General features: G+C 40.7%; 1 protein-coding gene across 2 annotated transcripts in view; it reads right to left on the bottom strand.

Moving 5' to 3' along the window:
• SART3 (spliceosome associated factor 3, U4/U6 recycling protein) overlaps nucleotides 1-25707 on the bottom strand; it is a 1581088-nt gene that overhangs the window by 100081 nt on the left and 1455300 nt on the right. For both annotated transcript variants that reach the window (XM_044068408.1, XM_044068409.1), the window contains exon 17: nucleotides 17178-17330. In XM_044068408.1, coding sequence (XP_043924343.1) covers nucleotides 17178-17330 — 153 coding nt within the window. The remainder of the gene's footprint in view (nucleotides 1-17177; nucleotides 17331-25707) is intronic.

The raw sequence follows: 25707 nt of genomic DNA, 5'->3' as shown, positions 1-25707 counted from the left end.
TTCCACAAGTAATGCAATTATTAACTTTTACTGACATCGGTAAGGAGCAAGAAAACATTTCCACAACAGGGTACTTAGCTTTAGTTGAAGATTTCGGTTCGGAAACTCGAAAAAGATAATTTCAGGAGTCAGCCAACCGGCACTTGTGAACTGCTTCTGCTTCGGGCACAGCACGGCCAGAAAGACTGATGTAATGGCGTCAGCTGCATGTTTTATACCCCTGATGTCATGGGAGAAGGGACAGCAACTGACACAGGACCCAAGACTCTGTTAATCAGGCCGACTGAGGGCTACTGCAAGCAGATAACCCAAATGTAATGACTGCAACAGTGAAACACGAAGAACAGTAAGTTATGTACTCACCATAACGTTAGATGTATGTAGTCCATCTCGCCTCATATTCTTCACCTGTGGGTTCAGAGCAGAATGTCGGCTCCGACTCGGCCCATTTACTAGTTCGAAAGTCTTTGATTGGCTGGGCTAAGATGGTATCCCACAATACATTGCCCCACATTCCCAGATCTAGTTTGCTGCCAACAGAAATATAGTATCTATCGCCCAAACACGCACACACACCCATAACAAAGAGGTCCAACAAATTATCCAAAGGGACTCTGTAATATCAGAAATACAAGGTGATCCTCCAAATACTCCAGGCTTGGGGGACGGTGGGGGGGTAATGAAGAATGTGAGGCGAGATGGACTACATACATCTAACGTTATGGTGAGTACATAACTTACTGATGTTATGTAGTCCTATCTCGCCTACATTCTTCACCTGTGGGACAGCGTCCCTAGCACCTACATCCTGGGTGGCTCAATGGAAAATACTCCTGAGCACTGTGGAGCCAAAAGATGATCTGCCCCTGGACACCACATCCAATTTGTAATGGGAAACAAACGTGTGAGGAGAAGCCCATGTTGCAGCCGCACAAATATCATCCATCGATAACCTAGCCTGAAAGGCTGTGGAAGTGGAAACTGCTCTGACTGGGAAGGGAGGGCTCTTTCCTCCTGCCGGATAAATAAAGGAGATGCAACCAGCTATCCACCTAGAGATGGTGACCTTGGATACCGCAGACCCCAAGCAATTCTCTGAAAACGAAACGAAGAGCTGGTCTGACTTCCGCCAATCTTTAGTCCTGTGTAGATAAAAGCATAGTTGCCTATGAACATCCAACAGATGAAACTGGTACTCTGCCTTATTAGAGAAGTTGGGGAAGAAGACCGGCAGTTCAATTGACTGATTAATATTAGATAAGGAAGCCACTTTGGGAAGAAAGGACGGATTTGGTCTGAGAGAGACTCTATCTTTATGGAATATCAAATATGGGGGCTTGATTGATAGGGCCTGGAGTTCTGAGACTCGTCTAGCCGATGTGATAGCTATCAAAAAGGCAGATTTCCATGTAAAAAATCTTAAATCGCAGGAAGCCGCAGGCTCGAAGGGTGGGAGGGTGAGAGCCTGCAGAACAAAATTGAGGTCCCAGGGCATAACAGGTTGAGCTACAGGGGGACGAAGAAGAGTGCCTTTTAGGAATGCTTTACACAGCCTGTGTGCCATTAAGCTAGGTTCATAAGCCACATGAAAATTTGAAATAGCCGCCAGCTGAACTTTGATGGTGGCTGAGGCAGACCCTTGGTAGAACAAAGCAGACAGAAATTCCAAAACAGAATTGATGGGGGCTGTGTAGGGGTCAATACCTTTGGACTGGGCCCATATTGAGAACCCTTTCCACTTACTAGAGTAGATCTTCCTAGTGGACGGCTTATGAGAGGACGAAAGAATATGGACCACGTCTGGAGAAAAATCATGACATCTGACTATGGATGGAAGTGGAGTATAGCCAGGCAGTTTGCCGGAGGGTCCCCAGGGAGGGGTGGAACTGTCCAGACATATGTGTCAGCAAGTCCGGACGAGGGTCCAGAATCCAAGGGGTATCCACAACGCAAGGTTGAAGGAAGGGGAACCATACTTGCCGAGGCCAGTGTGGCATGATCAGAATCAACCTGCTTCCCAACGATAGCGCTTTCTGAATCACCCTTGAGATAAGGGGAAATGGAGGGAAAGCATAAAGTAGACCCGAGGGCCAATTGTGCGCAAGAGCATCCCTTGGAGCTTCCCCCGGTGGAGGGGGATCAGTGAGAAGTAGCTGCTGCATTTTGCATTGAGGGGACTGGCAAACAGATCGCAGCAAGGCTGACCCCATCTGCTGAATATGCTCTCCGCTACCTGGCGGTTCAGGGACCACTCATAGGGCATGAGGATCGCTCTGCTTAGCCTGTCTGCAATCACAATGGTTTTCCCAGGGATGTGCATTGCCACCAAGGACCGTTGGGAAGCTATCACCCAATTCCACACTCTCATGGCCTCCCTGCACAGAGGGTAAGATCGGGTTCCTCCTTGCTTGTTGAGATACCACACTACTGACATGTTGTTTGAGTGTATTGCAATAGTCCCTAGAGGGAGGACATTCTGAAGTGCCTGCAACGCAAAAAGCACTGCCCTCATCTCCAGGACATTTATGTGCAAGTCTATCTCATGCTCCTGCCACGTGCCTTGGACCATCCTGCCGAGATAATGCCCCCCTAACCTTATCTGGGAGGCGTCCGTGGTCACTATGGCTACTGGGTTGGGTGGTACAAACGGTTTCCCTACAATTAAGTTGTTGGTGCATAGCCACCAACTGAGGTCCTGCTTGCATTTGCCTGTGATTAGGATTGGATGTGATAGCGGTAGTCTTTGAAAGGACCATTGGGCGAATAGGAGCCATTGCAGGATTCTCATATGTAACCTCGCTAATGGGACCATCATGATAGTAGACGCCATTGTCCCCAGTAATTGAAGAATTAGCCTTGCCTTCACACGTCTCAGAGGCATCATCGTACAAACCTGTTGTTGCAACCCCGTGATCCTCACCAGTGGTAGGAATGCCCTCAATCGAATAGTGTCCAACTCTGCTCCTATAAATGAGACACGCTGTGAGGGTAGCAAGGCAGATTTTTCCAGTTTATTGTAATGCCTAACTGATGGCATAGATTGATGGCAGTATCTCTGTTTTGAAGAAGTAGATGCTTGGTGGGGGCGGAGAGGAGCCAGTCGTCCTGGTACGGAAACACCTGGAATCCTTGACGTCTAAAGTGAGCCGTCACCACTGCCATGCACTTGGTGAACACCCTGGGGGCTGTGGTGAGACCAAAGGGCAGGGCTCCAAACTGGAAATGCCTGGCTCCCAGCCGGAAGCATAGAAGACATCTGGATGCTCTGTCCATTTTGATGTGGTAGTAAGCATCCTTTTAAGTCGATGGAGCACATCCATACTTCTTTTCTCAACAATGGGAGAATCGATTGTAGCGTGACCATCTGGAATTTGGACTTGCATACATAATGATTGAGTTGGCTGAGATCCAAAATGGGTCTCAGGTCCCCCGTTCTTTTCGGCACCAAAAAGAATCTTGAGTAAGTCCCTAATCCGATCTGGTCTGGGGGGACTGGTTGGATGACTCCTTTTTCTAGCAGTTGAGAAACCTCTGATGCTGCTTGATCCCTTTGACTGGGTGGAACGTCTGGGATCTGTTTGACGGGAGGGGGTGCGGAGTAGAATGGGATGGTGTAACCTCCGGCGATTATCCCTAATACCCATCGGTCCTGGGTGATGACTCAGGCTTCCGGATACCGGGAAATCCGACCCCCGACTGGCTCCGGAGAAGCACAGTCAGGCACACCCTCAGGAATGAGAGTATGGGGAACCACGAAAGGATTCGCGGTCCCCAGAATTGTGGGGGCCCCCTCTGCCTCTGGGGCGACGTCTCCCTGAATACGACCCCCCTCCCCTGCCTTGGGAGGGGGTCTCACCTTGTGCGGCAGGAAAAGGCCTTTGTGATTTGTTGAACCACATCTTTCCCCCTCGCTGAGTCTTGGGATAAGGTCTCGACGGGAGGGAAAAACGGACTCCTACGGCAGACAAGGTCTTTCCCTCTTGCTCGCACCTGGTGAGGGTGTCTTTCACTTTGGTCCTGAACAAGGAGGAACCATCAAAGGGGGCATCAGCGAAGGAAGACTTAAAGGCCTCCGCAAAGTGACACAGGCATAGCCAGGCTTGCCTCCTGAGGGCCACACCTGAGCTAGCCGCCCTACTCGCTCCCTCGGCCGCGTACGAAATAAGTCGCATGGACGTGTTAGCGATGGAGTTGAGGGTAGAGAGCTGAGCATTGACAGTCTGGGCCACCGCCTCAGGTACGTTACCCGCCAGAGTATCTCCTAACTCCTTAAGGAGATCTCTCTGGAGCCGCGTGAAATGAGACAAATAAGTCAGCGACCACAAGGTAAAGGTAGCTGAAGACAGGGTACGTTTCCCATACCAGTCGGTCCATAGTCCTAGACTCCTTGTTAGGAGGATGGACCGAAGAGGAAGACTCAGCAACTTCCTTCTGGGTGGCTGCCGCCACCACCATAGCATCTACCGGGACTCCCTTAGTTAAAAAATCTTTTCCTTGGGAAGCGGACAAAAATTTGTTGGGGCATCGAGGAACAGGCTCCACAGAGTCAGGACTCTCCCACACCCTTCGACAAATAAGGTCAAGGAGCTCGTCGAAAGGTGGAGACACCCAGGAGGCGGAGGGCTGAGCGCCAAAAGCCTTAAGGAATACTGACTCCTCCTCGGAGGGGGTTTGGGAGGGCCAGTCTCCACTTTGTTTCAGGATCTCCAGGATATCGGAGAACGAAATGTCCTCAGAGGAAGACTTGGGGGACCCCTCCGATTCCTCAAGGTCAGTATCGGAAGTGAGGGACTCGTCCTGGGAGTCTATGTGCTTCCTCTTGCACAATTCCTTTCTGGGGGGTTCCTCAGGCACAGGCTCTGATGGCCCCTCAGAAAGAAGGGGACCGCACGTGGGGGTATCCTTAGGCCCTGGCGCTCTGCTGTCCAAGGATAGGTGGGCGTCAGAAGCTCTCGCTGGTGTTGTGGGGGAAGGTAGAACCGATCCGAGAGAAGTAGCTGACCTAGCCAGCGCGCTCCACATAGCCTCGAAGGCGGGACCTCCCGAATCGGAGGACCGACCGCCCCCCAAGGCTATGACCGTGACCGGTGTCCCCACAGCCGAGGCACCGAGAGGGAGGCTCGGAACCGAAGGGTGTTCTGAGGCATCCCCTTCGGGCCCGACCGAGGAGACCAGAGTCTCGAACCCTGTGGATGGAACAGACAAAGTCTGAGCCAATGCGGGCACCGATAAACCCCGCTGGGAGATCGGAGCCGGCGCAGGAACATCCCTCGGAGCGGAGCTTACCGGCTCCGATGACAAGGATGCGCTCGGAGGAGGAATAGCAGAAACAACCTTAGGAGCCGACTGGGTAGGAGCCGAGAAAAATTTGGCCAACACCGGTGACTGTAAAAGCCTCTGCACCACCCTAGCTACATCCAAATCAGAAAGCCTGGAGGACTTGGAGGAGATGGATGGAGACCTAGACCTCCTATCTGGAGAACACTGCCTCAAACTTGGCGACCGGCTCCGAATTGGTTCCAGTACGATCGGATCGGACGCAGACTCAGTAGACACAGCTACCTCCTGTGGCCCCGATGACGGTGGAGCCGAGGAAGCAGACTCAACAATAGTGATTTTAGAAGGTGGCTCCGAAGCAATAGATGGAGCCGGAGACCTTTTCTTGGATTTTGAGGATTTAGACTTCGACTGGGAGCCGAGCCAAAATCCTCCTCAAAGGACGGTTGGCTCCAAGACAGTAAACACAGACCGAGTGTCCATCTGTGATGGACATCTTATAAGCACACTTTGTACACTTTTTAAAGCCCAAGGGCTTATGCTCTTTCTGCTCCTTAGACATTCTAAGGCCAACAACCGTAGCAGCTGCTACTGACAAAAGGTGGGAAACCGCTAACACAGAGACAGAGTCAACACAAGTACAACAAACAACCAAGGCACAGCGGAGAACCTCTAACTAGAATGGTTCTCCACTTAAAAGACTACAACACACCAAAAAGACAGCCAGACAAACACCACAATGAAGGACTAGATCCTCTAACTGAAACGGGCCTAGCCCGAGGGAAGCTAGGGATACCACAACACACAAAAACACTCACAACTCACAAAATACTAACGCAGCAACAATAGCTATGAAAAAGCTCTATTTGGATAACAATAATCAACAAAATGTTTTACAGGAAAAAGGTTTTAGCAATACTAAGCCACAGCCAAGTCGAGACCATGTCCGAGCTCTACAAGTGGCAAACGAGATCTGGGAATGTGGGGCAATGTATTGTGGGATACCATCTTAGCCCAGCCAATCAAAGACTTTCGAGCTATTAAACGGGCCGAGTCAGAGCCGACATTCGGCTCCGAACCCACAGGTGAAGAATGTAGGCGAGATAGGACTACATAACATCATCTGTTTAATACATCTGGCAATAAAGCTGTTTTTGTACATAACAGGAAACATTTTAAAAAGGATTTCTGATAAACATGATGGAAGGGCTAAAAATTTGAACCAAGAGGAACTGAGATACAGAACTTCAAAATGTGGCTATTATAATCAATGTCCATATACTTTTACTGGTCAAAATTTAGAATTTAGGAATCAATCAGATGTGTGTTTATGTAAGGGAAATTGTGCAACTAGTGGCAGTGTATGTATTGCTATTTGTTCTGGGTGCTCAGCATTTTATGTCGGGAAAATGGAGAGCCTTTCACAGACAAATTTATTAAAATTGTAAAAAACTGTAGTATATGCCTTTCACTTTCATCCCCTGGGTGAACCTTCGGGGACTTCATCAGAACTTCATTTAGTTCTGATGAAGTCCCCGAAGGTTCACCCAGGGGATGAAAGCACTTAATAATTAAAGACTTCGGTACCTGATTTTTGTTTCATTATATGTGTGGATCTTACGGTGTTTCTACTGCTTGTTTGGGCATCTACTACAGTTTTTTACAAGTTTATTTCTGGTATCCTTTCAAACGATTGTGCGGATTTACAGATTTATTAAAATTACTATAACAGAAAATTGAACAGTAACAATGCCCTATTTAAACACTTATAGTTATTTAATTTGGAAACATTTTTGTTTGCCATATTAGAAAAGGTCTCCCGAGATCAGAGATAGAAACTGGGAATATCTTTTGGAATACAGGGAGCTTATTTGGCAATTGTGGTTAGATACCAGTAGAAGTCCTTGTTTAAATGAACACTGATCAACTGTTCTGGTTTTAAAAGTATGAGCAGCCAAACTGTGATAATAAATTTATATTAAAATCATATTACAGTTTTACACATATAATACATAGTTATGGACTGACGCTCGGCACATGCATAGTAGTGTGTCGACGTGTATAATATCAATCATACAGAAAAATACTTGTGCAGCTTACAAACCAGTGATGATGCAGTGAATATGCAAAAGCTTATAATTATATCTGCTGCTAGCTCTCATGTCTAGGAATGCAAATTCAGCATTTTCTATCTGTTGTGTTTACATATGTAAGAATGAAACTAATCAGAAGAATCTATACTGCCTATCCTCTGAGTACAAGTGTGGTCTTCTGCACTGCTAATCTCCCTTTGCCTAACTTGGGTACAATTCTTACAGCAGCAGACTCCCTTAAGCATACAAACAGGACAGCTGCATAGGCCACACACAAAAAAAAAAAAAAAAATATGAGGGGGTGCTGAAAAGTTCTAAGCTTGACCAACTTTCTAAATTCTGAGCTTTATTTTGTCTCTGTAGCTGAAAAGAGGGTTATTTCATCTTGTAAAGTGACAATTTGCAGAATCGCAACTCTATGTTTTGACATTGTTTCAGATCACTGATTGAACCATGTCAACGAAAAGTGTGGAACTCTGAGCCATCATGAAGTTCCAATTCCTGCAGAAGAAAACTCCAAAGGAAATCCATGAATGTATGTATGATGCAGAGTGACAGGTGCCCTTCTTACTCCACTGTTAAGAACTGGTGTGCAAACTTTCGGCATGGTGATTTCAAGACCGAAAATGCAGCAATGTCTGGGAGACCTCAAACAGTGCCAACTCCTGAAATTGTTGACCATGTCCATGACCTGATTTTGGTAGATCGGCGAATATCAGCAAAAACAATCGCTGAGACACTACAGATACCCAAGGCACATATTGACTTTATAATCCATGAGCAGCTGGATATGCAGAAGCCGTCAGCCAAGTGGGTGCCCAAATGTTTGAATGCCAATGAAAAAAGACGTCGAATGGACACTTCCAAGTTGATTTTGTGGCATTTTCGTTGAACTGGTGCTGACTTTTTGGAACGACTAGTTACTGTTGATGAAACATCATTACACCATTATGATTCTGAGACAAAACAACAGTCCATGCAATGGTGGCACTCAGGTTCCCCCAAGGCCAAAGAAGTTCAAGACCCAAAAGTCAGCAGGAAAAGTCATGGCCACTGTTTTGGGATCAGGAGGGTGTTGTAATGACTGACTATCTTCCAAGGGGTCAAACAGTTAATGCAGAATAGTACTGTCATTTGCTGTGCCGATTAAAGGAGGCATTAAAAGAAAAAAAGGAAAGGGAAGCTGCGGAGAGGAGTTCTCTTTTTGCAAGACAATGCACCTGTTCACAAGGCTGGCAAAACGATGCATGTTTTGACGAAAATGGGGTTTCAGTGCATAGACCATCCAACCTACTGACCAGATCTTGTTCCATCTATTTCCTGTTTCCAAATCTTAAAAAGAACTTGAAAGGGCAGCAATATGAGTGATTCAGAGGTGAGTGCAGCAGTGGAACAGTATTTCAGTGACCAGACTTCAGACTTCTTTTTGGCAGGGTTAGAGAACTTCAGACATGATGTGCCAAGTGTGTTGAACTTCGGGGAGAATATGTTGAATAACTTGTAAATTTCATGGATCCACGTCATTCCCTTCTTGGTCGGGCTTAGAACTTGTCGGCATCCCCCTCGTAATTCTATGAATCCAGCTTACACACAGAAATTCATTCAGTGTAGCCCATTATTATTCTGACAGCACAAACCATCCCCTAAGGGCAGGCCAAACGTATACCTTCACACAAAGCTATGACCAGGACTACCTATCACAGCCTTAGGCCAGGACAGGACCAGTTGGTGATGATATTGGGGCTGACAAATCTCAAACATTCACTGTGAAGCTGTCTTTAGGGCTTTCCAGCTTGTTTTATTTACTTTATTACGAGCACTGTTCAACGATGACCAATTTCAGGTCCAACCCAGTTTGCACTGATAATTTGTTATATATCAGTGCATTGGGTTCATAACGTGATATGATGTTACACAGCATACGTGATTTTTCTTATAAAGTAGTAGCAAGTATATTCACTAAGCAAAAAATGCACTGTGAGAGGACGAAATGCACCGGACAACCGAGAATCCAGAACCAGCTTTAATATACGTTAAACGTTTGACAAACACGTTTTTCGTCACATAAATCAGACTTCATCAGACAAGAAATACAATGACTAACAACCATATATATATGCTGACCCTTCATTTAAAATAACCAATAAAAATCCAACAGTACTCATAAATATGAATAGATGTGCCTGAAATTTAAATACATAGCATTTGAAAAGTCAGAATACAATACTATGATTCACAGAGATATAACTATAACTCCTTTGAAATGTAAAATACTATCATAAAATAATGAATCAAAAACTTTATAATAAAAACTGATTTGTAGTGAAAACTGATTTGTAGTAAAAACTGGTCATTTGTACTCATTAAAAAATTCAATGAAGTGATATAATATTGTATTTCAAACAGCAATACTCCCATCTAGTGGTCGAGACCTGTATACGCTGAAATATCATCATAAATTTTATACTCAGTCAATAAATAATGAATATTGAATAATTGATGAAAAATAAATGGTAAATGTATTGAGATCTATGAAATATATGAAATGAGTATTAGATACATATTATATATAATGAACCATAATAATATTATTAATATAAATATAAATATATAAATAAAATGACCATAAATATATAATTGTATTAATATAAATGCATAACTAATATATAATTTATAATTTCACGTTAGATATATGAAAAACATGTACATATTATATAAAACCATGAATGTAAATCAATAAATTATAAAACAATGACGCAATGAATATAATAATACAATATAAAATTGAGACAAAATTTGTATAATTATATAATTATGTATATGTATATAAATATATATATATATATATATATATATATATATATATATATATATATATACAGGCATGAAACATATAATAAATAATAAATAGCATCAATATTGAATTGAGCAAATTTATGCATAAAAGATGTGCATATGAACCCTATACCAAACCCATAATCAAATACATGGGAAAAATCCTGTAATATAATCTAGAAAATGAGCTGTTAAAAAATAATCTGTTAAAAATAGGCTATTAAAAGTGTGCTATTAATAATGTATATATGTATTAAATATATACATATGGAAACAAGTGAAATGACATGAAAGTGAAATGGTGTTACAATTTAGCTGCCCTTAATTTTAAAACTGGGGCCAGGGAGATACTATCGTTTAACCCAGGGAATTTATTTGCCTCCAAGACAATTTGCCACAATAATTCCCTATATTCTATCTGGGTCTCCCAGAGGCCACCTCTTTCATCCTTCGCTACTTCTTCTAAAATGAAAAATTTGTATTTCGCCAAGGGACAAATGTTCAAACGTTTGTATAATGCGTTATGTTCTTTCTTGTTTTTGATATCATTCAGATGTTCATAAATCCTTCTTTTGATCTTCCTCTCAGTCTTCCCTATATAGAAGGCCAAGCAGATATCACATAAAGCAATATATACAACTCCAAAAGAATTACAATTACTATATGTTTTGCCAACAATGTCTTTCTCTCTTGCTTGAACGAAAATTTTTTGTGAATTTATCATAAATGGGCATTGTGAACACATTCCACAAAAATAGGTACCCTTGATTTTGGTACTTTTCTTATTTGCCTTATATTGAGCTGTCAACCAATCTTTAATGTTGCGTCCCTTTCTGAAGATGATGTTGAAAGAATCAGTCGACTTGTTGAAATTCAGGTCTGTAATGTTAAGGAATTTCTCCCATTCCTTAGAAAACACTTGTTTTACAATACCTGCATCACCACTATATTCAGTAACAAATGAATGAATGTACGTTTTATCTTTCTTCTTATTTTCTATAAAGTCAGATACCTGAATATTAACACCAATAGGGGGAATGTTGTAGCTCAATATAGGTGCAAATCTATCTTTTCTCCCTTGTATAACTTCTATTTTAATATGGTTACAAAAGTCCACAGGGTAACCTCTATCCAAAAACATACTAACTAAGAAATCCATTTCATCACAAAAATCTTGGTTGTTAGAAGTCATTCTTGAGATCCTAACCATTTGGCCCTTTACAATACTTTTCTTCTGGTGTAAAGGGTGTCCACTTTTATAGTGTAAATAGGAATTAGAAAAAGTTTTTTTAGAAGTTTTTAAAAATAGAAAGAACATAACGCATTATACAAACATTTGAACATTTGTCCCTTGGCGAAATACAAATTTTTCATTTTAGAAGAAGTAGCGAAGGATGAAAGAGGTGGCCTCTGGGAGACCCAGATAGAATATAGGGAATTATTTTGGCAAATTGTCTTGGAGGCAAATAAATTCCCTGGGTTAAACGATAGTATCTCCCTGGCCCCAGTTTTAAAATTAAGGGCAGCTAAATGGTAACACCATTTCACTTTCATGTCATTTCACTTGTTTCCATATGTATATATTTAATACATATATACATTTTTAATAGCACACTTTTAATAGCCTATTTTTAACAGATTATTTTTTAACAGCTCATTTTCTAGATTATATTACAGGATTTTTCCCATGTATTTGATTATGGGTTTGGTATAGGGTTCATATGCACATCTTTTATGCATACATTTGCTCAATTCAATATTGATGCTATTTATTATTTATTATATGTTTCATGCCTGTATATATATATATATATATATATATATATATATATATATATATATATATATATATATTTATATACATATACATAATTATATAATTATACAAATTTTGTCTCAATTTTATATTGTATTATTATATTCATTGTGTCATTGTTTTATAATTTATTGATTTACATTCATGGTTTTTATATAATATGTACATGTTTTTCATATATCTAACGTGAAATTATAAATGATATATTAGTTATGCATTTATATTAATACAATTATATATTTATGGCCATTGTATTTATATATTTATATTAATAATATTATTATGGTTCATTATATATAATATATATCTAATACTCATTTCATATATTTCATAGATCTCAATACATTTACCATTTATTTTTCATCAATTATTCAATATTCATTATTTACTGACAGAGTATAAAATGTATGATGATATTTCACCGTATACAGGTCTCGACCACTAGATGGGAGTATTGCTGTTTGAAATACAATATTATATCACTTCATTGAATTTTTTAATGAGTACAAATAACCAGTTTTTACTACAAATCAGTTTTCACTACAAATCAGTTTTTATTATAAAGTTTTTGATTCATTATTTTATGATATTATTTTACATTTCAAAGGAACAACGTACCTCCCGTGTGGAACAACACCGGTAACTCTCTGAATATTCCACACCAGTTGATCGAACCACAGAACAAAAAGTTAGCAAAATAAATCCACCGGAAAAGCTGGATCCACAAATGTATTTAATATAAAAATGCAGCAGTTTCAAACGTTAAGCGCTTTCACTAGACACAGCTAGCTTCTTCAGAACGGTTAAAACAGCTGATTCCACCTCTCTGTGAATCATAGTATTGTATTCTGACTTTTTAAATGCTATGTATTTAAATTTCAGGCACATCTATTCATATTTATGAGTACTGCTGGATTTTTATTGGTTATTTTAAATGAAGGGTCAGCATATATATATGGTTGTTAGTCATTGTATTTCTTGTCTGATGAAGTCTGATTTATGTGACAAAAACGTGTTGTTTGTCAAACGTTTAACGTATATTAAAGCTGGTTCTGGATTCTCGGTTGTCCGGTGCTTTTCGTCCTCTCACAGTGCATTTTTTGCTTATTGGTTTTTTGTTGCACTGCGCTTCGTTCACTGTTTATAAGTATATTCACTGACAATCTTGACTCAACAGTTTTACTATACATGTCATAATTAATGATGCTCATGGCTACAAACTTAGCTGCCTTTACACTATTTGAGAATCGGGGAGTTCCAATATAAGACAGCACAATATTTAGATTAGGAGGCTAAGCTCTCTCAATGTCAAACTGCTAAACTAGGACTGAGGCAGAGGCACTAACCAGAATGAGAAGTCATTAGACCACAGCAGAGGAAAGGGAATTTATTTGCATTCATACAGCTTTATTTGCAGCTGGTGGTTAATATTATGCAAATAAAAATGATAAAAATTATGCAAACTATCACTGCATTCATTTCAGTTTTCAATTTTACCAAATGAAACTACATCAGCATTACAAACCATATTTTTGTCTGCGCTTTGTCAAGAACTACTCTGGTACAAGTACATGCACATATGTGCAAGTTAAACACACCCACGTGTATGTGTGTGTGTGTGTGTGTGTGTGTGTGTGTGTGTGTGTGTGTGCGCGTATTTTTTAAACTGCATATTTTTAACAACAACAAAAAAATGTAGTCATGATATAACTTGCCACCTTGACAGTTCAATCCCTATCCATCTGCATTGTATGCATTGTCAAAATGGACAGAAAAAGGGAAGTTAACATTTCAATGTTTGGCTAATTGCTCAAACAAATCTTTGCAGGACTTAGAAAAACAAAGCTACGTCATCTTTTTAGATTTTTTACAAATCTTAATGTGACTTGGAACAGGATGCTGGAGACTTTCTCTGACAATTACATTTCTTTCTTTTTTTCTTGCGGTATTTTTGTCTGCTGAACATCAAAGCCTCTTCTCGGCTACTTGCCCCTTTGTTTCCCACAGCATATCAAGCATCTACATCCCACATTATTATATGGGTGGACATGCTCTTCCAGTGGAGTGTAGCCTCTCAGTGGGCTACTCTTTAGAAAGATGGGTGCTAGGGTTACAGTTAAAGTGGATGAACAGCTGCTATCCAGGCAACTGTGAAAGGTGGTCTGCTCCCTTGTTCCTAGTACACATTAATTCTACCAGAGATGCCTTTATCCAAGACACTCAAGAGTCTGGTTTCAAACTTCACTCTGAGGCCCATGGCCAGGACATTCGCACTAAGAGATTATCTTAAATGTCCCCAGTCACAGAAAGTAGTCAGCAGGCCTAGCTTTTAGAAGCTTGCACACTTACTGAACAGAGGAGATGGGATGTTTTGTTTCATGACAATAACCCTGCTACCTGGTGATTGCCATATACATTCGCATTACTGCAAGGACCTACAACTTTTCCCTTCACGTGCATGCTCCACGGTACAGTTTGATGAAGGTTGTCACACATATAGCTTATTAAGAACTGAGCACACATCCTCAACTTCATAGCACTGCATGACAAATATCGAAAACCTGTTTATCCAACACATTACAAGACTGTAGTGCTGGAGTGCCTTCTTCCCTCACTCACAAATGGATGGGCTAGCTACTGTCAGCTTCTTGGCCATGACGATAGTTAATCTGTTGCGAGTCACCTAGACTGCAGTCAGGACTTTTTCCTTGTGTGCTATGGAGCCAAAGGTTAAGCCTCCTTTTCTCTCTTTTACATCTCCATAAAGTTTCATCCATTTTTTTGTCCAGCTATAGATATTTGATCCCAGCTCAACACCTGTCAATTCTAGAGATAAGGATACTAAATGAGGCTTTCTTATTTATGGTAAAAGGTACATGCTTATTTCACAATTAACAAACTTTCTTGACAAGTTTTTTTTTTGTGCTATCCTGTTTTCTCTTTTACAGTTTTTATTCATAGGGGGCTACTAGGCTATTGGCCCTGAGGCCCTTAATAAGCCTAGCCAAGAGTTTAGCCCATGTTTAGAAAAGTCAGCAACCAAAGCCCCTGTCCAGAAGGGACACAGGTGGAATCCCAGGGGTGTATTTTCTGTTTCCCATCCAGTTATCCAGGTTCCGCTTAAAAAGGGATAATGAGGTACTCTGCTTGACGTGGAGAGGGATTCTATTCCTCAGATGGGGGAGTCTTTAGGACACAAATCTGCCTCAATAAGTCCTACTGATATCACAGACCAGGTTGAGGTCACGTGTACAGGTTGCTCTAGTGGAGCTTGACTTGTGGATATGCACTAGTCCCATCAAGGCAGGGTCTTGATATTATTGTTACTCTTTTACATTCTTCAGTTAACAATGAGTAAAAATATTATATCCACCAGTGTTACTCTAACAACTTTAATCTTAACTGCAACTGGTATTCCCACAAACCAATGTCTTTGCTATAGCACTGCATTTCTATGAAGGAATACATATTGGCAGTGCAAACACCATCCCTGTGTGCCTCAGCTTTTCAAAATGGCAATATATTGACTTTTGAAGCATGACGTTTTCTTTAGGATCTGTGCCTCTGTATATTCCACAGAGGTGGAGAATCTGTGCACCTTCCTATTTATATGTAATCAACAGCTCCCTATTACAATTCTGTGACCTGTAATTGTCAGTAAAAGAATTATGGGGAAAAAAACAGCAGCAAAACTAAAGGAAAACACAATGTCAACAATCACTGCTACTTTTTAAAGTTATTTTTTTGCATGGAGGGGCAAATCCACCTGGAATGTTGGGAAGATATGCACACTCCATACCCCCATTACTTACCTATACCAACTCTGTAATCACTGTAACTTTGAGAAAAACAACTCCTCACATACAGCTATCTTGAACTTTGGATTTTTAAATCCACATTTTTGCATATTCCGTCTTGCTATATGAGACTTGTGCTTAATAGTCTCAGAATTTAAAACTGTTACCATGACAATCAAGTCTGAGGTCACTGTGTCTTAGTAAAAAGCACTCAACTTTGCATAAATGCCCAGAGTTTCAGCCACAAACTGTGCAGTTATGTTTCTCCTAATATCAAGCTAGCAAGGACATTACAACTTTGCTACAGCAAAGAAAAAAGTAATAGCGATTTGAAAAAAAAAATGCAGTTAGTGAAAATATAATTAGCAACTGCCATATTTCTATTTCCCTTTGACATTACATGTTACTGTTACCATTTTCAGACACATTTAGTAGTCAGTCACCTTAACTGCAGTCCTTCACAACATATGACTTATTTATTTATCCATTAATGATTGGATTAATCTCATTAGGCTAGTGGTCTCTTTTCAGGGCAGACTTGAGGTGGCATTTCTACTGACAGGGGTGATGTGGCCAGGGCAGCAGAGAACTTCCTTTAGCCTTTTCAATAAATGCAGATGAATCTTTTACATACATCTGAGCTACCACCGACAATATCTCTCAATCTCTTAATGAAAGAAATCTGGACAAAGCCTAAAATAATGGGTGAACAAAGGGCCAAAAATAGTGACAAGTTTTAAATAATGCTCTTATAAACTTAGAAAGTTGCTTAAAAAAACAAAACAAAAAAAGAGTTTGTATTAGCATACATTTTCTGATGAATATGAAGACCGAGAATCAAATGTATATCATTATTCAGTGGTTTCAGTTCTCAGTGATTTGCCAGAAAACCACACATTTTATGAGGAGGATACCAAAAATATGAAGCAACAATCTAAACATTCTGTGAGAATCTGGACAGTTGAGAGGAATGCCACCAACTCGAGCAGATGGGACCTTGGTTTAATGTCTCATTTGAAGGAAAACACACACAGGAGTTCAGAAATCGCCTCCCAAATGTTGCCCTGCTGAATCAGCAATCCAGTCCCCTTAACAATTTTACATTTATCAACAACTTGTCTTGCCTTTCTGGTTAGCAGTAGAGTCTTTTCCTAAAGGTAAATGAATTATTGCCATTACCAATACAAATGCAGAATATATATTGATGGTTGTTAAGAAACATCAACATTTTAAAGCAACGCATGTATCAAAATGAAGTAATATATAGAACAAGTACATAGCACCATTTAACATTATATAAAAAAAACCTCAAGATCATCTATTATACTGGTCTGAGTACTCCACTCCTAACAGGCATACCTTGGGTTTTCCTGACCGATTAGTGACTAGCCTGATCTCCTTCACAGTGCCATGGCCTCTGCATATTTCTTCCAGTTCCTCTTTGGTACATGAGAATGGCAATCCAGAGATGAATAACTTGTGTTTCTCTAATGCAGTGCTGTATTTAAAGACCTGTAAGAAAATGGCAAATGTTGAAACAGACGTGTAGACAATGACAACTCCAGCAGAAAATCACCAGACCCATGCAGTGTATCTATCTTTCATCAACTGTTATTTTCACATTTCTCAATTAACCTCTGGCTTCACCTTGAATACTTCTAAGTTTCTCTACCATGTCCCCATGTACCCCTGACTGCAGCACTGTTTCCTACTTTAACTACACCTTCTGTGTATCAGTATTATGATTCACTGTCATTTATGTAAAGCAAAACTTTCTGAGGTCACGTCTAACACTGTCACATCTTCTAAACCCACATCAGGGTTCCTTGCCCCTAAAAATAATCTCAGAAAGGAACTATATCCTTTTTAAATATACTCAATGCCTTTAAAGCAGTTTTACTACTTCCCCATTCTTCTTTTTGCAATGGTACATATACAGAGTGAACAAGCTGTTCTTCCCATGACATGCGAGTTATGGTCTACACCACCTCAGAGGTTCCATCTTGATGTCATACAGATGTGACTTCCAGAACACAGCAAAATATTTCAGGTAAGGCCACACCAATCATACACACATCAGTATCAAAATCTGCCTATTTTTGCTAAAATTAACATACTGCACATCACAGAGTTTCTCAAGACATGAACGTTAACACTTTTTTTGCTAAAAGGCCCAAACAGAGGTTAGGGAAGCCTGTAAACCACAAAGTTCTACTCTCAAAGAGGGCAGGCCTTTTCAGAAGCAGTAGGAATGGCACTCCTTTAAGAAGCTGCTTGACCATCTTGCAGTGGGATACAACCATGTTTTTCACAATGGACTGAAGCACAGACAACTAAGACATACACCTTAATTATACAATAACAGGATAGTGCTCTACCCCAAACTGAGAACTGCTTCCACATGGATGCAAAGATTTGCCAAGTGGACAGCTGCCTCGGCAGGCTAAATCTCCTCTAAGACCTCAGTCAGGAGACCCAGTAGGTTTTGAAGGACTACATCAGGATCCAAGCCTCAGAGTGATGCCAGATGCTGACATGCTGGATTGAATCAGAAGGGTTATCTAAACAGGTAAGGACTTTAGAGCTTGAAACCATGGTCTTTCTAGCTAGTACTGGATGCTGAAGGAACAAAAACAAACAGCTTGTAGCCAACAGCAAATTTAGAAAACTTTACTTCTGGATTTGGGCTATGGTGATCCAAGATGATGATGCTGAATAAAAGGGGTCTCAGTACTGAGCCCTGAGAGATGCCACTTGTCATATTTTTGCTTTCTGAAGTATACCTACTACTTTATTTACATGGGCTTCATCTGTCAAGTTTGCTATCCATCTTGCAACATGACAGTCTACATTTTGGGCTTTAAGCTTACTACAATTCCAGCATGAGAACACTGTGAATGTTTTTACCATATCTGAGTGTGTTGTATTAACTGTATGGCCATTACCTACAGCTTCAGTGATATTTTCAAATACGTTTTCTAAATTAAGTAGACAGGATTTTAATTTGACAAAGCCTGTTTTGTGGCTCTACAGTAAGACGTTTAATATTAAACTTAAGAAATCAGATGTAACATGCGCCATGGATTTGCAAATTAGGCTTGTTAGGCTAATGTCTGTAAATTCCCAGGATCTGCAGCATGGCCTCCTTCAGTGAGAGGCATAACAATGTCAGTTTTCCAAATCTCAGGAATATATCCTGTGGCTACGCATCAGTTTTAGGATGGGTTCAGAGATGGCCTGTTTGGTGGTGGTGCTGCTGATTAAGCGACTAGATACATTGTTGGGGTGGGAAAATAGGTCATACACTTTTAGCTTTAGAGGGTGCAGTTTAGTTACCATAAAAATCCTGGGTATAGGAAGATATATAGGAATTTACATACTTTAAATGACTGTTTCTGGTATAAAGCTGATGCAACACCTATCTGCAGTATAAGCAATAGCTTTAGGATCAAAATGGATAACACCATTATGAATAAATTCACAGTGCATTGCTGAGGGCTCTCTTTTTTCGAACAATAAACACTTCAAACATATTTCTTCAATATGCCATACTGTCCAGTCCAATCCCCATGCAAAGTGCACTTTTCTATGTGGGCACTGGCTGATGAAAGAACTGTTTTACAGTTGTATGTTTATACAATACCATTTAGGCAGTTTCATGTCAGACCGTGCTTACATTCAGTTATCAACAACTTGGCATTGTTAGGCATGCAAATCCAGGAATCACAATCAGCTATTCTCTTCAGTCTAAATCCCATGTTTGAATCAACACTGTTCATTAAAACAAAAGCAGCACACAGATTAATTACATTCTAACTTGAGATCAGAAGCAAATTAGTGACCACATTACTTTATTTACACTATACTACACAACTTGGCAAATGTGAACAGTGACTTTCCACCTTGTACTGTAGTCTACGTTACTAAAAATATGTACATCTGAGGTAACTTGTTTTATGTCAACATCCTTCACACTCAAATTCTAATACAGCATCCCACACAGCCCATTTTCTTACTATGAAGTTGATTTGATCTCTAATAGTTTTCAAGCTCCGTATTTTCTCTGTAATCATTTTCCACCTCTCCTATTGATGATTTGGCCTTCCACTTTCTAGTTAAAGCTTTCTTAGTCACTATCAATAATAAGGAGAGCAGGCAATGCTTTCATTTCTTTAGTACATATTATTTTACCCCAACTCAATAGATATATATATATATATATATATATATATACATACATATATATATATATATATATATATATACATATATATACATATATATATATATACATATATATATATACATATATATATATACATATATACACACACACACACACACACACACACACACACACACACACACAGGTTAAATCCTCTTCCAAGTATAAGACCTAGCATATTACACAGGTCATTTCTGCGCTGAAGTAACCGTGCATCTCCCCTAAGAATATCTTTCTAAAACATCATATGTACAACATATTCTTCTTGTCTGCATGAACGTTTAAGTTTATTTTTTACTTAGTTGCATATCTAGAATTAAGACAAACTTCCCTCCACTGTACAACTGTAACAGTTCACTCCATACTATTTTTACCTCTGTACTGCACTGACTTCTCAAATCTAATACTGCCTTATATGCTCTCCCTGTTAACTCTTTTCTGATTTGATATTTTTATACTAGCCTCAATTATAAAGTCTATTATTTGTGGTTTAACACATTTACAATCTTTGCATGCCTTCATTGAGCTCTAATATTACACTTGTATATGCAAACTGATCTGAATTCAGTGGAGCGAAAATTTATCAGGCTTCATCCCTTTTTATTACCAGATCTCCAAATCTCTGTTCTTTCGGAGACATATTTCTTAATTGCCTGAAATAATTTGTGAACATCCTTTTCTTTCTATGTTAATTTTAATATTAATTTGTATTCCACTTTGATTTTTTTCTTATATTAACTTTAAGAATTTTGCTGAATTTTTTGACAAGAGTTCTTTGATGTGGGCAATTTTTGATTAAAGGCCTTAGATTTTTATGTGGATAGAGTTTGATTTGTTACAGATAATGTTGGCAAAAAAGGTTATTCTTTACCACTTATTTTTGATACAGTTATGCACCCACCATGAAAAGTAGTATTTCTGATTATAACAGATGTAGTTTTTAATTTAGTTACATCAGTGATGCTATATCTACTAAGTTTAAAAATAGTGGTATTTTTATGTACTGTATGCGGAGTATCTGTCCATTTGCTTCCAGATTCTACATCACCCAGCGGCACCTTCTGATTGCATAATAAGGGGCAAAACAGTGTGATGTTCAACACAAAGGGAGTCTCCCCCTATGCCAGGAAAGTACAGTTGTGTATACTTACCATAAATGTAGATGTTCGAGTGTATTCACTGTTGCAGTCATTGCATTTGGGTTATCTGCTTGCAGTAGCCCTCAGTCGGCCTGATTAACAAAGTCTTGGGTCCTACGCCGGATGCTCTCTTCTTCCGTGACGTCAGGTCGTCAGAGGTATAAAACATGCAGCCGACGTCATTACATCAGTTTTTCTTGCCACAAATGTCAGGTTCCCCCCTAATGGGAAGCAATTAAATCTATAAATATACAAGGTTATACCTCAAACAAAAAAGCAAATACACCAAAAAGCTTTTAAGCATTGAAAAGGAGAGAAGAGGTATAGCCAAAAAAAGTCAGGGGGTTGGAGGGAGGGTAACCAGGACTGCAACAGTGAATACACTCGAACATTTACATTTATGGTAAGTGTACACAACTGTACTATGTTCTTCGTGTTTCACTGTTGCAGTCATTACATTTGGGTAGATTCCCAAAGCTAAGGATGGGAGGAGGAATTTAGATAGCATTAGTACCAGCTATAAAGCCCTGCAAAGCTGCAGTGGCAAAGCCAGCTCTGGATATAGAGAAAATTGGCAAATATTAATGCTTGGTGAAAGTATGTACAGAACTCCGGGTAGCAGCTTCTAGGATGTCCCTGGTATGTACGCCTCTGAGAAAGGCTGTAGAGGTAGATGCAAGCCCTGGTTGAGTGGGGTCTAATACCCTGTGGGACAGGTTTTCCATGGTGCTTAAAGCAGAAATGAATGCAGTGGCCTATCCATTTGGAAATGTTTTGCTTTGACATAGCCTTCTCCTCTGTCCCTGCAGCAAATGCCACCAGCAGTTGTTCAGATTTCCTTTGAGGTTTAGTCCTGTCCAAGTAGAATCTAAGTTGTCTGTGCACATCTAAACAGTGCAGTATCCATTCCCCTTTGTTCTGTGAATTAGGAAAGAAGGTTGGCAAATGAATGGACTGATTAAAGGCCACACTGAATACCACCTTTGGCATGAAAGAGGGATTGGTCCTGAGGGACATCCTGTCCGTATGAAAGATGATGAAAGGCTCCACTGCCATAAGCGCCTGTAATTCAGATACCCTTCTTGTTGAAGTGATGGCTAAAAGGGAAGCTATTTTCCAAGAAAGGAATTTTAAAACTGCAGTAGCAGCTGGCTTGAAAGGAGGAAGGGTGAGTTTCTCCAATACAAAGTTAAGGTCCCAGGCTAGAGTTGGAGCTCTCCTGGGTGGTCTTAAATTTTTGGCCCCTCTGAGGAACGGCTTGAGCAGTGGATGACAGAAGAGGGGAGGTTCTGTGTTATAATGAGCTGAAATGGCGGAGATGTGAATTTGTATTAAGGAAAAGGACAGGCCCTTGTGAAGCATCTCAGTTAAGTATTGAAAAATCTGAGGTAAATTGGGCACTGCTGCGCTCATCCCTTGAGACTGGTTCCAGGCAAAGAATCTTTTCCATTTTTCAGCATAAGATTTTCTAAAACAAGGCCCCCTTGCCTCTAAAATGACATCCATCACTGGTTTACTGAGGGATGGTAAAGGAGAGCTTACATAATTAGGCAGGCTGCTAGGTTCAGTGTTTGAAGCTGAGGGTGTGGAATCTGGTTCTCCTGCTGAGACAGCAGGGTAGGAGTCTGAGGCAGTTGCCATGGGACCAACAGTGACACACTGCGCAGGAGGGGGTACCAGTGTTGGAGTGGCCAGGCTGGTGCAATCAAAATCATCCTTGGTTTGTCTTGATTGATCTTTATTAGTACTTTGGAGAGCGGGGGCAGAGGAGGAAAGGCATAAAGTGATAGGTTTTTCCATCTGAAGGACAGAGCATCCCACCTTCCAAGCTTGTCTGTGGGGAGTCCCTTGCACAAAATTTTTCCAATTTATAGTTCCGGGGGGAGGCAAACAGGTCTATATCTGGGCTCCCCCATTTGCTTGTCAACATGTTGAAAATCCTTGGTTCCTGTTTCCACTCGTGTGGGTCCATGAGATTTCTGCTTAGTCCGTCTGCCAGTGCATTAAGTTTTCCTGGCAGGAAATGAGTTTGTAGATGCACTTGGTAGCTCAAGGCTGTGTTCCACAATGCCATGGCTAGTCTGGAGAGGTAGTAAGAATGTGTACCCCCCTGCTTGTTTATGTACCCCATAACAGTGGTGTTGTCCATCTTTACCATTAATTGTCCTGGAAGAATGTGGTCCTTGAAAGCTGTCAGAGCATTCTGTACAGCTAACATTTCTTTATGATTGATTTGAAGGTGTATTTGAATTGGGTTCCATTTGCCCTGAATGCACTTCCCTGCCAGGTGTGCCCCCATGCATAGTCTGATGCATCTGTTGTTAGGGTTTGGGCAGCAGGGGTTAGTGTGAATAGTAGTCCCTTGTTTTGGTGGCAGGCCTCTGCCCACCAAAGGAACTCTAGGCGTAGACAAGGAATGATAAGAATCACTGCTTCTACATCATGAGAATGTTGACACCATAGGCTTTTTAGATACCATTGTAGTTTCCTCATATGCAGTCTTGCATATGGAATTAGAAGAATGCAGGAGGCCAGAACCTCAAGGCTTGTAGTATTTGCCTTGCAGATAGCAGGGTTTTTGTGGCCACTTGTTTGAAGTAGGATGTCAAGTGAATTTGTTTCTCTGGCATGAGGAAAGCCATCTGGGAAGTTGTATTTAAGCTTGCTCCTAGGAATATAATTTGACAGGGTACCAGGTGTGATTTCTTTTCTTTTATGGTGTACCACAGACAAGTTAGCACCCTTTGTACAAAAGCCAGATGATTCAAAATTATGTCCTGGTTTTCTGTCTGAATTAGACAATCATCCAGGTATTGGTATATTTGAATATTTCTTTGCCTGCAAAATGCAATGACTGGAGCTAGGCACTTTGTGAAGACCCAGGACGCAGTAGATAAGCCAAAGGGCAGTGCAGAGAACTGTGCATGTAGCCTGCTTTGAAGCGTAGGTACCTTCTGCAAGATTCCCTGACTGGGGTGTGCAGGTAGGCTTCCTTTAAATTTAGTGTTGCCAACCAGGCATCTTTGCTTAGCATAGGAAGCAACTGGTGAAGAGTCAGTATCTTGAATTTTGGAATCACCGGAAAGGTGTTTAGAGTAGGCAGGTCCAAGGAAGGACATCATGAATTGTCTTTTCTGGGTACCGAGAAAAATCTCAAGTAGAAATCTTGTCCCTTTTCTTCTTCTGGTAAAAACTGAATAGCCCATATGCTTAAGAGAGAGAGTACTTGCTTTTGGGCCTCTGCCCACTGATTTGGTGGTGAATCCGGCCAACCACTTGGAGTTGGTAATGTGTGGAAGTGAAATCTGTATCCTTGGGACACTATATTTAAAACCCATTTGTCCTGGGTAATGAGTCCCCAGTTCTTTGCATGAAGTTCAATCTTTCCCCCTAAAAGGGCAAGTCAGTTGAGAAGCACTTGGAAGTTTTAAAAGGAAATCATAGAAACAGTTTACCATAGGGGGGAGTTTTATTACTCCCAGATGTGGAAGTAGAGGCCCCCCACTGCTTAGTCCTGTGCGTCCCCTAGGACTGAAGCCTGGGTGTTCTGCTAGATCTGGATTTGGACTGAGGAGGTCTGGAAGAGACAGGAAAGGACCAATTCTTAGAAGGCCAATGCCTACTAAATCTTGGAGGTTGTACTTGTAAAAAAAAATCTTTAACAGTTTGCATAGATTTAGCTTTTTCCTCCATCTTTTTAAGAACTTCTTCTGCCCTGTTGCCAAACAGGCGGTCCTGATTTAAGGGAGCATCCAGTAATTTTGCTTTAACATGATCTGGCAAGGATTGCTCCTTAAGCCAAGCATGTCTTCTAAGTACAGACCCAGTTACCACAGCCCTGCAAGATGCCTCTAGGGAATCAAAACCATATTGCAATGTATGTTTACCAGCGTGTTCAGCACAATGCATTAAATCCTGTAAATCCTAATTTTCAGCACAATCAGATAACATAATTTTCTGTCTAAGTAATCCAATAATATGCAGCTGATACTTTAACTTATGAAACTGGCAATTCAAAGCACTAATTGCCAAAGTTGCAGAAGTGTATACCTTCTTACCACATCTATCCAGCGCCCTGGAGTCTCTATCAGAGGGTGTAGGATTTTTGACAGTAGTAGCTTTAATGCCCTTGGGTCCCTATGAAACAGTTCCAGGATCCACAGTAGGATTTTTGAAAAGGAACTTATGAGAGTCAGGAACCCTGTAATATCCATCAGGTTTTCTGGAAGCAGGAGGTAAAGAGTCAGGGGCCATGCTAGATTCCGAAAAGGCATCATCAACAATGTCCAGTACAGAAGGTATAGCTAAAGGCCTGTGCTGGGGCAGGAGTAAGAAATCCCTAAGCCTCTTTTTAGAATCAGAGAAATCCTGACTTTCCCAACTAAAATGCTCCTGGAGAGTATGCAAGGTTTCACCAAAAGAGAAATCCTCTGGGGGTGGGGGGGGGGGGGGTACTGGATTGCTGATTCAGTAGGGCAACATCTGGGAGGCGATTTCTGAACTCCTGTGTGTGTTTTCCTTCAGA

The sequence above is a fragment of the Protopterus annectens genome, chromosome 4.part0, assembly GCF_019279795.1.
Source record: "Protopterus annectens isolate FY-2018-M chromosome 4.part0, PAN1.0, whole genome shotgun sequence".
Lineage (NCBI taxonomy): Eukaryota > Metazoa > Chordata > Ceratodontiformes > Protopteridae > Protopterus > Protopterus annectens.
Note: the sequence above shows the minus strand (reverse complement) of the source record. Positions and strands in the feature narration are given on the sequence as shown.